We start from the raw sequence: 14518 nt of genomic DNA, 5'->3' as shown, positions 1-14518 counted from the left end.
GGGGGGTCTGCCCCCCCCTCACGGGGGGGTGCTGTGCTGGTGAAAGGGAAGAGGGGGGACATTCTAGAATTTGCTCATGTGAAGTCTGTTCTGAAAAGTGATTCATCTGGCTCTTTGACAATGCTAATGAGACCATGGAAAACAGGCTGCGACACTTGCTTTAGAACAAGCTGGGAAGGAACTGGTCAGAAACAGATTTTAGATAAACCTTTATGTGTGAAAACAAGAAGATGTTGGAGACAGGTATTTACCTAGTTTCTTATAATAATCCTCCCACACCTTGGTGAACTCCACCTGGCCTGACTGGGTACCATTGTGATCTGCAGCAGGAGAAGAAAGCAGTGAGGTCTGCTTAAAGCACAGCATTATCTTGTCTGTCCTCTCTCTTTACCAAGACTGCCTTCAGAGTGGGCCTGGCTATAAACAGGAACATGGAGGGTTCTAAGCGGATGTGGAACAGAATAGCTGACATTCCCACCATGTTTAACAGCCGTGATGCAAGACAACTGACCCAGAAAATGGCAGGGGCAGTACGGACCCCAGCTGGTAAAGGGTTTGCCCAAGGGGTTGCAGTTTGGAGCCCCAGAAAGCATTTGGGGGGTGGGTGGGGGAGGGGGATGTGCTTTTTCATCTGTGTCTGGCTTGGTGTTTGTGCCAGTGACATCTGCATGCAAACAGGCCCCAAATCTGATCAAGGGCTGGTGGCAGGGTGGCCAATGAACAGCCTTCATTTATCTTCAAGGCGTGGTGCAAAGCCCATCTCTCTTCTTAAACCTTTGCTTGAGGAAGGGTGGGTTATGTCTAGGAGGATTATTTTAGGAGAGGATTTTTCCTTTGTAAATAATTGCTCTTGGACAGCAAAGTTTGTGCAGATTTTTTTGGTGGTGAAGGACTCCCCTTGTTCTCATGCAAAATATTAAGTTATCTGGGGTGTTTTATTTTTAAAATGTGCATAGTCTGAGGCAAGTACAGCATGTTTCATAATGCAAAAGGATGTACACCCAAAGCCTTTTTACATGAAAGCAAAGATAAGAGCCTTGCGCGTACAGGAATGGTGAGGAAGCCCTGCCTGATGACTCCCCGTCCTGGGATCAGAGCTAAGATATTAACGGTACCCGTCCCTGCTTCATTCAAGCAATGTTAGCAGAGTTCTACTAAACGGCTTTCCCCATACAGAAAAGAGTGTATTGTGGACATGGCGTTTGACCTTTAAATCAGAAAGTTATGATGGAGTTTCTAAAACCCAGGACAGGCTGCCCTCCCAGACTCAAAGAAAACTGAAAATAACTGCAAGTAGCATATTTCTGGTGTTACAAAGTAAAGGTAGCAGGAAAACATTAGTGACCATTAGTACCTTACTATAATGCTACCTGGTGAAGGAGTACATTTGGGTGCTTGCATCACTTTACTGCTTTGAGCTATCTGAACCACATACCCAATGTAATTATTTACAGTTCAATGCTTCCTAAACTGTATGGTCCTTGGGGCACAGACTGTGTCTTTGAAAGTGTCTGTACAGACATCAGGACAATGGGCCCCTTTATCTATTGTAGCATATATATTAGAAATGTTAAGTTAATAATGCACTATGGCAGGGTATTTCCATGACCAGGACACAGAATATTCAGAGTTATGGTTTCCATGGCACCAAATTTTAGTCTCTGATCTTGGAAATATGGATACAGCTGCACTTACAATCACTGTGCAGCACTCCAGGTGGTATGTACAGCTGGAGTGCTACATCTTGAGAAGGTCTGTTAGTGGGAAACTGCATGCTACAGGCAGCAACCAGTTTTCAGATTCTTATTTCTAAACCAAACGTAACACTTAAAAAGACACTTGCCATTCTTGAGAAGTTTGAAAGGAATATTTAAAACTTAAGTTATTCAAGTATTTAAAAATGTACAGAAAGTTCTCTTAGCACCTGAAATACCCCATACCATCCCAACACAGGTGGAGAGAATTGTATCAAGTTTCTGAACAGATTCACCTTTCGGCTGAGGGAAGGCATAAAGCGTTTCTGAAAGAAGTAGCCTCTTGGTCTGAAAGTTTAGGCCTCTTAAGAGTTAAAGTGAAACCATCTCTACCAGAAGAGAAAAATATTAACTCTGGGACTACTGACAAACTGAAGTTAGTGTCTGCGTGAAATGACTGCTCCATGTGTTAGTGACATGTAGGAGAATGGCATTGCTGGAGCCACCTTAACTAAGGTGGGTCTGTTGTTCTCCATATATGAACGGGTTGGGGGTTTAAACAATCGGGGGTCAAATGCCTGGCTCGGAGCAATAGCCACGTGAAGCAGGCGCCTCCACAGCCCAGTTGACCCAGCAAGCAAACAGCTGCAGATCTGCTTTTCTGGGCTAGTGAATGGAGTGAAGGACAGAAGTTTTGGAATTCTGACCAACAATGAATTTGTACAACTTTATGTAATTTACTTTAAGCCATGTGACCAATGTGTCCTGTTTAACCGGCAAGGCACTAATTCCCAGCATTTAACACCTTGGGTGCCAGTCAGTACTTAACCTTTCAGGGACATGTTATTCCAGTAAGGGTGTGTGTGGATGTTCTGTGTCACAGGGAGGTGAAACTAGGATGGAAGCCAATCCTACCCTCTTCACCGTTCAACCCCCTCTCCTCTCCATTCATTCATTGCCCCCAGAATCCCAATCTTTCCTTCAGGCTGAGAAACAAGTGGTAAGGGCAGCTTACATCAGGAGAACAGTGAAGTAGCAAAGAGAATCAGGACAGTCAGTAGCAGAAAGGAAGTGGCTGCTAATGACAGACTGCATGGCTAGTGGAAGGGAATGGTGCTGTCCAGTGCTCAAATGAGGAAGGTGGGAGGGGAGAGAAGGGTCTTGTTAGAGGGGAGCAGAGAGGGAACCCAGGATCCTGCAGGAAAGAGGGGTGGACGCTTAAAACAAGCGGCTAAAAGCAAAGAGTGATTTATAACAGGTTGTCTGTGTGCCATCAATTTATTTTACACTAGTATAATCAGGAGCATTGATCCCTTACTCCAGGATGCACCTGCATGCACTTAATTGCGTAACTTCTACCATCTTCCATACGACTGGTTTCACGAGACCTGCAGCTGTGTACCTGTGTGGAGTACAGATTAACTTTTGACTTTTCTCAAACCAAAATGTTAACTACTTACTTGGAACTTGCTGTCCAGGCTGTTGCCACGTCTGGTAGGTGCTGCCCCAACTCTGTGTCATGAACGCCTGAGGACCACTGTGGATTATAATACCATACACTGAAGCAGACGGACAGAACATTTTCTTAATAGATCATATGCACAAAAACAGTAACAGCATCAAAATGATTATTAGGAGTCAGCAGCTGCTAAGGCAAGAACGAATGCAAAAATAGGGGGAACTCCTGACTGGTCTAATACTGGAGAAGTGAGCATGAAGGCCTTCCTTAGGTTACTAGTAGTAGAGCTGAAAGGAGGGCATGTCACACCTCACTCAGACTTGAGGCCAACAGTATCCGTTGCTAATTTAAATTTCTTTCCACACCTTGCTCCACTGATGGTGGGCGTTCTTAGATGTGGCAGGAACTGGCAGCTCCAATAAGGAGTTTTCTATAATTGGGCTTCAAAGCTTCATCTCACTTATCCTTGGATTTGGGAGTCTTCAAACTGATTTTCTACAAGGTTTTCACTTATTCTTAAACCTTCACGCCTCAATCTAAAATGCTCACATTCACGCTCCCTATGTTAGAGTCCAAAGGATGTCATGGAAACTTACTTTTGATGAGGTGCAGCAGGTGCTTGGCTGAAAGGATTTTGACCAAAACTGCCAGGTCCACCCATGCTGGTACCCTGTCTCAGAATCCACAAACACTTAATGTTATAATTCTTTGCACCATTTAACAAAAAACAAAAACAAAAACAAAAAAAACACCCAACCCCCCAGCCTCTATGTTTAGATAAATGGTAAGAAAAGGGACCAGAAACACAGCACATACCACTCATGGCACCAATTCTGAAAGTATAAAATTCCCAAAAGGCCTAAGTGAATTGGGAGCCCATTTTTGAAAACTGCTTAGGCTCCTATGTGTCTTGTTGGAAGCCAGTGGGACTTAGAAACGTATGAAAGTATTTCACTATACGTACTCCAAATCGAAAACACTCAGATTAGATTGGATTTTAAGACCAGAAGGCAACATTATGATAGTCTAGTCTGACCTCCTGCACAACACAGGCCACACAATTTCACCCACCCAGACCTGTAATAAACCCCTAACCTATATCTGAGCTACTGAAGTCCTCAAATCATGGTTTAAAGACTTCAAGGTGCAGAGAATCCTCTATCAAGTGACCCGTGACCCACCCTGCAGAGGAAAGCGAAAAAACCTCCAGGGTCTCTGCCAATCTGCCCTAGAGGAAAATTCCTTCTCGACCCCAAATATGGTGATCAACTAAACTGAGCATGTGGGCAAGACTCACCAGCCAGACACCCAGGAAAGAATTCTCTGTAGTAACTCAAATCCCGCCCCATCTAACATCCCATCACAGGCCACTGGGCATATTTACTGCTAATAGTCAAATAATTCAGTATAAAGGCAGCTTTTTCAGTTTTACAAGGTCCCACCTTCAGTTTTTTCTCACCTCCTTTTACCCAAGTCTCACCTGACTAGGTTCTTTGGCCTGGTTCCATTACACTGCAACATCCAAGGCTTTGTAACAGGTAGATTAAGAGCCGCTATAGCACCACTACAGTAACAGCAGTCTGTAGCGTCACAGAGATCCTGCCACCCTCTCTGTGCACTTCTGTAATCCCCAAGTAGCAACATAACTCAGTTTTCTCCCTCAGATCTGATTTTAGACACCTTTTTGGTACCCTACAAGATCTTTTCTGGCAAAGCATTACATCTTCCATCCATCACAAAGCAGCAGACCAGACTGGATTACTGAAGCAGGCGTCTGGGAGAAACATTCCAGGCTACAGTAAATCCATCCATATTAATCCAGGTCTACTGGAGGGCCAGTTCGGACATTTCAGGCTGTCTGCTCACAAGCAAGTTGTTTTGAACCCAGACTATCAACACCACAAGCATAGCACAGGATACAGAAGTTTGTGCCCCCGCCTACCCAAACCTTTATCAGTAAAAATACTCAACGCCAACTAAAACAAGATCAGAAGCAATACCACATGACACTTACACCAACTTTCTCATCTATGAGATGTCTAGCGAGCTCAATTTGTTGGGGAACTCCTCTGATGGTGAATATCCGTACGCTAGGGTCCGTGTTGGGAGGTGGATTTCTTTGCAGCTCCACGTGGGCTCCTGACTGTTGGTTTATGCTCTTGATGTTCTCTCCACCTGCAGAAAAGGGAAATCAAGGCATGAGAAGAGATGAGCATAAAACTCATTTCATTTATACAGAGATGATTATCATGATTTCCAAAGCTACGTCCTACAGCTGGAATAGATTTTCCCCCTACCCTTGTGCCTGCCCTAAGCAGTGAAGGAAACACTATAGTGAATATAGTCATAATACTTTGGCTCACATCCCCACGACACCCTCTCCATTTATTTGTAAGTGCACCCAGATACCAAGTCTTTGCTGCTACATGCCAGAATTCTGTCTCTTACTGGGTCAGCCAACGCCACTTAATGTCTGAAGAAGGGTATGTATCCTAGCGCCTTTGCACGCTTTGCTGGGCTGCTGAGCAAATTCAGTATTACTGGCACATATCTTGTGAATAACAGAGCCCAAGGACAAGAATTCTTCCTGCTAATTTACCATCTCTTACCCTTAGGGCCAGCTAATCAGTACAAATGCAGAAGTTATTTCTCAAGAAAAGTAACACTGTTATTCTTCCTGACTTAAGGCTACTCAGTTCACTGCTGAAACAGGTGTTTTGTTTGTTTGACAGCACGATAGCTAAGATGCATTACTTATCTCACTGTAAAACACACCTTTTTTAGCAGTGAGGACAAAGCCTGGTAGTTTTCCTATGGTTATGCAATGTTCAATAGGTGCTTTCCTTAAAATCCTACCGTCTCCTGCAGCCACTTCCCACTTGCAATGCAGCACAAATGGCTACACACACTTCTGGAACAGTGCAAAGTTCACAGTTGCCAGCCTGTCACTTCACAGCTAGAGTTCAGGCTTGTATACACGAGGAAATTAACCACAATAAGCTACTCAAAACAGCTCCCCATGTGGACCCTTATCACAGAATAAGAGTGTCCAATGGGGAATTATTCAAGCTTTAAATTCAAAGCCTACCTTAAGCTGAAATAACTTTCAAGTGTAGACATCCTTTAGTGCACCTTTGGCGAACATATACGAACAGTGAACCAGCTCTCTCAGATAAGTGAGAGCACAAGAGTACTCTTAGGCACAGCGGAGCTAATGAAATCTGGTTTGACTTCGTGAAAAAACTTGAAGTCTCAGTCTCTTAATGAAATTTGCTTAACAAAAGCTTCAGCCAATGTTACAATGGTTCAATTCTTCTTTTGGAATTTCACAGAACTTACAGATCAGCGCCACTCAACTAGAGAAAAGGGTATGTGTGTGTGGGGGGAGTTTTAAGCTCTTATTCCTACAGACCTAGATAAGGGCACTAACTGAAACATACACTGCAAGGGGGAGAAAAGGAAACTAATGAGCAATTGAGCAAAAAAGTTGATTAAAGTGTATCCATAAGCAGCTTCCTTGTTTTTGTCAGTGTTCCTAAAACTAGCCCTGAACACAACTTCAAGACAAAAAGTGTGGACATTGAGCACATTTGTTCATTTCATTGTAAAACTTGTGACCTTTTCAACATTCTATACCCCCTTTTGTGGGAGGAAGAGTCACCCCTAGGCAATTAACTCTTTCTAGATGCATTTTGGGGGATTAGAGAAGTTTTTATGCCCCATCTTTCCTTCTGCAGGCAAAACGGATTATCCTGCGCAGCCAAATAGGAAACCATCCATTTCAACTGTGATTTGGAAAGTTCTGAGATGAATTTGGAAACAAGAATTGTTTCATTTAACAAGTTAGGATGTGTGCACAATCAGAGTCTTGGGGCCTGCTTATGTGCTCACTAAGCTGCCATATGGAATGGAAGAAAGTTTTCCACACTTTTAGCCTGCCTACTTGTGAGCACATAGGAAGGAAGAGAATGCAATATCTGTGGCAGATGCTAATGTGAACATCAAAGCAAAGCTATGTGTAACCTCTGAGCTCTAAATATCTTCCCTTTTGACTTGCTATCCTTGCCCAGCTGTAAATGACCAGTGTATTTAGTTTCAAATTGTCTCCATAATTAGCATTTCACATTTCATTATGCAAGTTACCAAAAGCAGAAATGTTTAGGGGAAGCTATTAGTTGTGGGCCTGTTTCCCACCAGCTTCTTCTTTTACCACTCTGCAGCAAGCGAAGTGAGTTATCTCTAGGCTTGTTCACAAAAGGGTGTATGTTAGTCCCTTTAAACACTGCACATTCTTGGGTATCAGAATTCTTCTTCCTGCCCCTCACTCTGATATACCAAAAGTTACTTCCCTCCCATTTGAGATATTTTCTTACTGTGCCTTTGGAGCATACAAGCAAGCTGAAGCAGCCAACATGATGCTGCAGCAGCATCGGAAGGAGTTCACCTTCCTTCATAATGAGGTCACCCGCTTGGCGCATGGTGGCTGTCCACAGACTTATTTGGCAGCTTGCTCCATTCTTCTACCTGACGGGGGGCAGAAATGATCCAGGAGTGGCCCCCCAGCTGGACGTGAAATTGTAAAGCAATTAATCAAACCTGCTAAAAGGCAGAGCTGACAAGAGCTAGGCCAGCCACGTTATCTGTCAATATTGCTGTATTTATCATGGAAATCCAGCGGGGCCCCTGAGAGGCTGCAGTTTGTTTCCAGGCACCAGCACACAGAAAAAGCACTTGACATTTGTATGGCTTTCCACTCCACCCTTCAAGTCTTTCAAACAAGAAAAGCTGCACCTACCCACCCCTAGAGCAAAAAAATACAACCAACTTTGAGTGAGCCTTCGCATTTCCTTATTAAGCCACAGAACGCTCACCATGCCCATGTGGAAAAGGCACTGGGATCAGTTACTGTGTGCACGGCTGATACAAAGCTTGTAACAATCCGGTCTGAATTCCTCTTCCTCCTCTGACCCCCTCAAGGACAATTTTTAAGGCAACAAGGAATACGGCCGTTACTAACATCTACTCTTTTGTAGACATGATGCTCATGCATATGTCAGCTTTGGATCCTGTAGAGGAAGGATGGTCCAAAGGTGAGGGACTAGCTTGGAACCTGAGTTCAGGTCCTTGCTCTGCCACAGACTTTCTGCATGACCTTGGGCAAGCCACTTAGCCTCTCTGATTCCCAACACTACAATGGAGTTAATAGCATTGTCCTGCCTCACAGGAAGTTTGTGAGGATAAACACACTAAAGATTGTAAGGCCAGGTCAGTACCTAAAATAGTCTAGATTACATGAAAAGCATAAGTCTTCAGCATGAAAGGTCCAATTCTAAAGCAGCCTATTTTAGTTTAAGTTACTTATAATTTTTTCCAGTCAAAATAAATAACTCTTATTCCAAATTCTTATAATCCTGGGTGACAGTGTGTTTAGGATTAAAGGGTTACTTTACAGCTGTCTGATTAACAAACTGAATTTACAGAAATTGCTCTAGTGACCCCTGCTGTATTGATACATTGGTTTCCATTATATGTCAAAAACATTGGCCTTAGTAAGAAAAGAGCTAAGTCTACTCTGAGCTGCAATTCCCAGAGTCTTCTTTCACATCAGTCTCATGACTGTCGTTAATGACTGAAGAAAATGGTTAAAATATAATGAGAAGATTAAGTGATTTATTCTCAGTCAGATGCAGTATTAGAATCTCATTCACATGAAAATTTTCCATTAAAGAGACAACTTGGGACTCTGCTCTTAATTTCTCTGTGGAAGCAGCCCCTAGGGTTTCACTAGCTGACCCATCCAGAAATTTAGCTTCAATACTCTAAGTGCCAAATGGCTAAACCCCTTATCCCCAGCCAGGCCTGGGTGTTTTAGAACAGAGGATTCCTATTTGCCCATCCAGAAAGAGTATTAACCTTGGAAATAACATTCCCTCTTCCTCCCACTTGACATACCGGTCAGAAATTGTGGGAGTGTGGGAAGAGAACTGACTGACACAGAAGGCTCTGAAAATGTGTGTCATATCCATTTCTCATCCAAGACTCCCAGGAGACAAAGCTACAGCCATCACTCCCAACAAACAGATAAAAACGAATTAACAATACAAGTGTAAATACCCCAATAGTACTGATTGCAAGTAAATATTACACAATTTTAAATGCTCAAAACACTGTACAGTCATTAATAATCAATCCGCTGAAAGCTTCAGGTAAGCGGTCCCATTTTACTGATAGGGAAACAAAAGTACAATGGCTTACACTCACAATTACACGGCAAGACTCTGGCAGAGCCAGCATTAGAATTCAGGAGCTTCTCACACCTAACCCTGTGTTTGCTCCTTCAGATCACAGCACTTACGTTAAAGAGACATTTCTATACATTGTGGAAACACTAGTTACTTTTCTGTACTTTCTAATGGTTACTGGTAGCTACTGCAAGTGTTAAAATAGCAATGGTAGTTTCCATTATTATATTTTACCATGTTGACAACTTTTGCTTTTGAGAATAACTTTCCTTTGCTTGGTCTCTGCCCTGACAGGATTTTTTGTTGAAAGACTGAGCACTATCTTCAGCTGTTTCTGAATTATGAGGCAACAAAAGCACTTTTTGCATGGCTAATACATTTTCACTACACTTGTGTATAGGGTTACAGCAAAAACTAAGCCTGAAACTGTTTAGAGAGTTTCCTTAAAGCTTTCTAAAGGGGGAGGGGGATGAGACTGGGAATGGGAAGATTTGAAGGGCATTAATTTTAAAAACTGAACTTTCTTAAAGCAGTCAGCCCTAAGCATGTTCACAGCAGCATCTGAAAAAAAAAAGTCTTAATGAAGGCCAATTCCTTTATGATTGTCACAGCACATTCATCCTGCCCAATGATAATTGGTATAGAATGCAGGCACGCTTCATGAGAAAAGCCAAATGTCACTGGACCATGGCAAAATCCCCTCAAAAGCACATTAACACCAAGTGCAGAAGAAAATAGTAAGAAACGAGAAAAACAAACAGAGCCTCTTCTCTTGAATTTAAGAGCACTGCCACACTTCTGGCTGCATTCGGCAAATCCCAAGCTTTTATTGTCAATGACAGACAGGCATCGCTATGCCACAAATATAACGGAAGCAGCAATGCAGCCTGGCAGAAAATTCTCTAGCCAGCAGCAAAGAGGGAACCCACTGCTACTTGATTTACCTCAACTCCAGGGACACTAAAAGCTGAATTGGGACTATTGAAATGCTAACATTAAGCACACAGATCATTCTTTCCTAGAGTATGGAGAAATTAAATACAAACTACTTTCATGTGTTAGTGTTGCAGTTAACCCCCGCCTCACAAAGTCTAGACTCCAACATTAACTAAGGTGCATTGCACCAGTGCAGTATTTCTATTCCTGTTTCTAGTTAAATATAGTGTAGTTATGGTGCACACTTTATAACCTGACGACAGACACAGCCAAGTTACAACTGCTGTTGGAGCCTTCACCTTTGCATTTGGTATTGTTTGACTGGGACACAACTGTTTTAAGAAGGGAACAAAAATGTTTCCATTACTTTGGTACACTTGAGTTCAATGACTAGGCAGCAGTGTTACGCCAACTATAGAGAACTACAGACTCCAGGCAAGCTAAGGAGTCCTAGCCACTCAGAGGGCACCTGCTCAGCCTATTACACACCAGGAGATTAAATTCAGTGGGTAGGTTAGAGCTTGCTGTTTCCAGACAGACTTCTAACTTACAGGTGACTACATAAGCTTGGCTACATGTAGTCACTTGCTGATCTCCACGGACAAGGAGATACAACATTCGCTCCAACAAGAAGTGCCATGCAATGGAGTGTAAACTAAATACAAGACAAAGGGTACCACTACAGAAATGCAGCTGTTTGGTCTGTCCCCTTGCACTTTAAACCACTCTGCTAGAAGGGTTCTCAAAAGGACTTAAGTCTTTTCATGAGATAGCTGCATTGTACAACATGTACACCTGACCTGACAACTTAGAGTACAACTTTTCTGCATGCACAAACCCCCTTCCTCATAAAAAATGCCTAGAAAGCACACTTGTGAGACAAGGCATCAGAAGGAAGTGTACAGAAAGCATCTGCCTTACTAGGTGGTTTCGCCTACTAAATTCCTCCTATGTTGTATGGTCATGGCCACTGAACTACAATTTTCAATACTGGAAATACCACAGCCACTCCAGTAAAGTTTAGGAACCCCCAGTTGAGACGGAGATTACATCTCAGAACATCATGTCAGCAGCACTTACCTTTGCCTATAACAAGGCCACACTTATCAGCTGGCACCGTGTAGGTTATTTCCTGCATCCCCCCAGGTGTCCCAATGCTCCAGTCCCCACGACCACGACCTCTTCCCCGGGCTACTGCCAGACTTCCAAAGCCATCTCGTTCCTTGAAGGGAAAAAACAGCATTTCCATCAATATTTTTCCTGACCTCAATACCTGTACATCTAATTTGCCACATTAAAAAAAGGCAAAGCAGAGTTTAAACTGCATGATAATCAATACCACTAATATCACTAAACTAGGGAACTCCTGGCCTTCATCTCCATAGGTGAGATTCTGAAGCAGTTCAAAGAAGTGCTGTTAATGCAGGTCACAGCTGCCTTCCTGATTCTGTAGGTTTATTTCAGCAAGTAGATATAAATGCCTTCAAACAGAATATCCTTTTGTAACCGGCAGGTATGCAGAAACTCAAAGTCCTTTTAGTTGCTGGGTTCCAATCTGAGCAGGGCCAGTTATCTAAGCTTTCGTGAGCAAACCAGAAACCTTAGCATTAATGCACACTGTTTGGCACCAAAGGCTTCATAAAAGCCAAAAGTTAACCCTTTCAGATGCCAATTACCGTGAGAACTACCGGAATCCCTCAGCTGAAATACACATTGCTCCAAATCAACTTGAACCTCCAAACAACGTTGTCCAATTTCAAAGACGTGTTAGGTCAGGATAAAAAAAATCCAAATGCTTGTATCTGCAAAGTAAAGGCCCTCTGCTGTCACAGGCCAATGTCGGAGAGATTAAGTGGCTAAGGAAAGGATCTGCCCTAGTATGTAAAGAGGTTTTCAAACAGTGCTGGGAAGAGCCACAAAAGGCTGTTTTCTCCCCCCACTGCCTTCCAGAAAGAGCCGTGGAGCTTTCCAGCCCTAGAGCCTTTTCAGAACAGTACAAGGATGGGTATCCAGGGTACAGATCCATTAGCTACACCTCTACCTTGATATACCGCTGTCCTTGGGAGCCAAAAAGTCTTACTGCGTTATAGGGTGAAACTGTTATATTGAACTTGCCCTGATCCACTGGAGTGCACAGCCCTGCGCCCCCAGGGCGCTGCTTTACGGCGTTATATCCAAATTTGTGTTATATCTGGTGGCGTTATATCGAGGTAGCGGTGTAGGACAGGGGTCTGCAACTGTTCAGAAGTGGTGTGCCACGTCTTCATTTATTCACTCTAATTTGAGGTTTTGTGTGCCAGTCACACAGTTTAACATTTTTAGAAGGTCTCTTTCTATAAGTCTATAATGTATAACTAAACTATTGTTGTACGTGAAGTAAATAAGGTTTTTAAAATGTTTAAGAAGCTTCATTTAAAATTAAAATGCAGAGCCCCCTGGACCGGTGGCCAGGACACGGGCAGTGTGAGTGCCACTGAAAATCAGCTTACGTGTCGCTTTTGGCACACGTGCCATAGGTTGCCTACCCCTGAGCTAGAACCTGCAAAAAAGATCCAGAAGAAAAGAGCTCTTCGTGCACTCAGTTTGTGCTCTGCCATTCTGAGCACTTCTCACCCTTATCAAGCCCTGTGGTAGTAGCAAGCTTTTCCATGCTAACCCCAACCCTCAATTCCAGGCTCTCCCCCCCCCCCAAAATCAGGATAGATAAAAATTGATTTTTTTTTTGAAAAAGTGAAAATTGGATTTTTTAAATTTAAAAAAGATTTGGTTATTTAAATGCTAATTACATTTTTCTTTTTAAAAATAAACCCATTTAAAATGAAATCTAAATATAAACAAAATATTAAGGCCTAAAATTATAATCTCTTAAAATGTTTAAATATAAAATAAATATGCTGAATCCTTGATCTTATTTTAAAAAAACTGATTTCAAGGCTGCTTTTCTATATAAAAAATGATTAGGGGAAAAACATCTAACTTTTGAGGTCAAGCGTTATATAAATATAGCGCAGCAGGCCGTGTGTTATATTAATGGCCTGATCCTGTGGGGGGCCCAGAGGCTATGCTACTGGGTGCAGGAGACTGGCAAAGTCACACAGGTATTGGGACCCTACCTCCAGAAGACACCATCGTGTGTCTCATCAGGCTCATCCACTGAGCCCACCTGGGTGGTGCCGTACTCCTATTTTACAGCTTCTCCCTCCCTGAGCTCTGATAGGTTCAAATCTCAAATTAAAAACATGTATGACTCCACCCACCATGGATACCTGCTCTCCAGCTCATGGAAAGATACTGATCTGTCCAGTAACTATCCATCCTTGCTTCTGGATGGTTTTGGGTACTTCAAGTAAATAGCCTTGCTCTGTCTCCTCGCATGTGTACACAGAGATACAAAAAACAGAAATCCCATTAATTTCTCACCTGCTTCCCTCTCCTGCTAAACAAATAAAATCTAAAAGCACGGGGTCACATGAGGAGAAGGCTCAGAGCGTGATTACTTCTTGCGTTTTCTGGAGGTACTGATGGGGGAGTTATGTAACACGGGAGAAGGAGCAGAGTGCGCAGCCAGAAAGGAGCAAGACTGGTGCCAAAGCAGGACACTGTGGGAATCAGAGTGCAGTCGCTCGTGCTGATTTCAACACTAGGGAACTGGAGAAAAAACCTGTCATGGCTGCAGCTTGTACAAAAGACCCTATTTGGGAATATTTTCAAGAAATTCTTGGACCTCTGGGTAAAAAAAAGAACACGTACCAAATTTAAACAGTGCAACAAAGAGATGCAAGGCCTGGTGGTCAGAATGAAACATTATGAGAAGTGCTCCTCAAAAGGAAAGTCTTTGAAGATGAGATAGGTGTGTCTGAATCATCTGACTAATTTTTCACTATTCTTATGGACAGCCTACCCTGTCTTACTATGCTAGTAAATGATAACTTAGATTACTGTCATAAATGTGTTTTTTGGGGAGAGTTTACTTGTGAATTTCAAAATGTGTGTTCAAAAGATAATTGGCAAATGAGTTTGTTGTGGGAGTATTTATCAATTACTTTTTGACGTATGGCGGGACGTCTGACAATTTTTATTGCTCAATATAATCAAACATCCCAGGTGAAGATTTCCTATTTAAAAGTAAAGATTTTAAGTATTAACTTCAACATTTAAAAAAGAGTCCGTCTTCCCCTCCACAACCA

General features: G+C 42.7%; 1 protein-coding gene across 12 annotated transcripts in view; it reads right to left on the bottom strand.

Annotated features, from left to right (window-relative positions):
* Positions 1–14518, bottom strand: part of FUBP3 (far upstream element binding protein 3) — a 58081-nt gene that overhangs the window by 6198 nt on the left and 37365 nt on the right. For 8 of the 12 annotated variants that reach the window (XM_030535190.1, XM_030535192.1, XM_030535196.1 and 5 more), the window contains 4 exons: positions 11412–11553; positions 5168–5328; positions 3750–3827; positions 3155–3231 (listed from right to left, as the gene is read on the bottom strand). In XM_030535190.1, coding sequence (XP_030391050.1) covers positions 3155–3231; positions 3750–3827; positions 5168–5328; positions 11412–11553 — 458 coding nt within the window. The remainder of the gene's footprint in view (positions 1–3154; positions 3232–3749; positions 3828–5167; positions 5329–11411; positions 11554–14518) is intronic. The other 4 variants (XM_030535193.1, XM_030535200.1, XM_030535199.1 and 1 more) reach the window with 1 other exon arrangement.

Source organism: Gopherus evgoodei, chromosome 16, assembly GCF_007399415.2.
Source record: "Gopherus evgoodei ecotype Sinaloan lineage chromosome 16, rGopEvg1_v1.p, whole genome shotgun sequence".
Taxonomy (NCBI): Eukaryota; Metazoa; Chordata; order Testudines; family Testudinidae; genus Gopherus; species Gopherus evgoodei.
The sequence above is the reverse complement of the archived record's forward strand: the minus strand, read 5'-3'. Positions and strand labels throughout refer to the sequence as shown.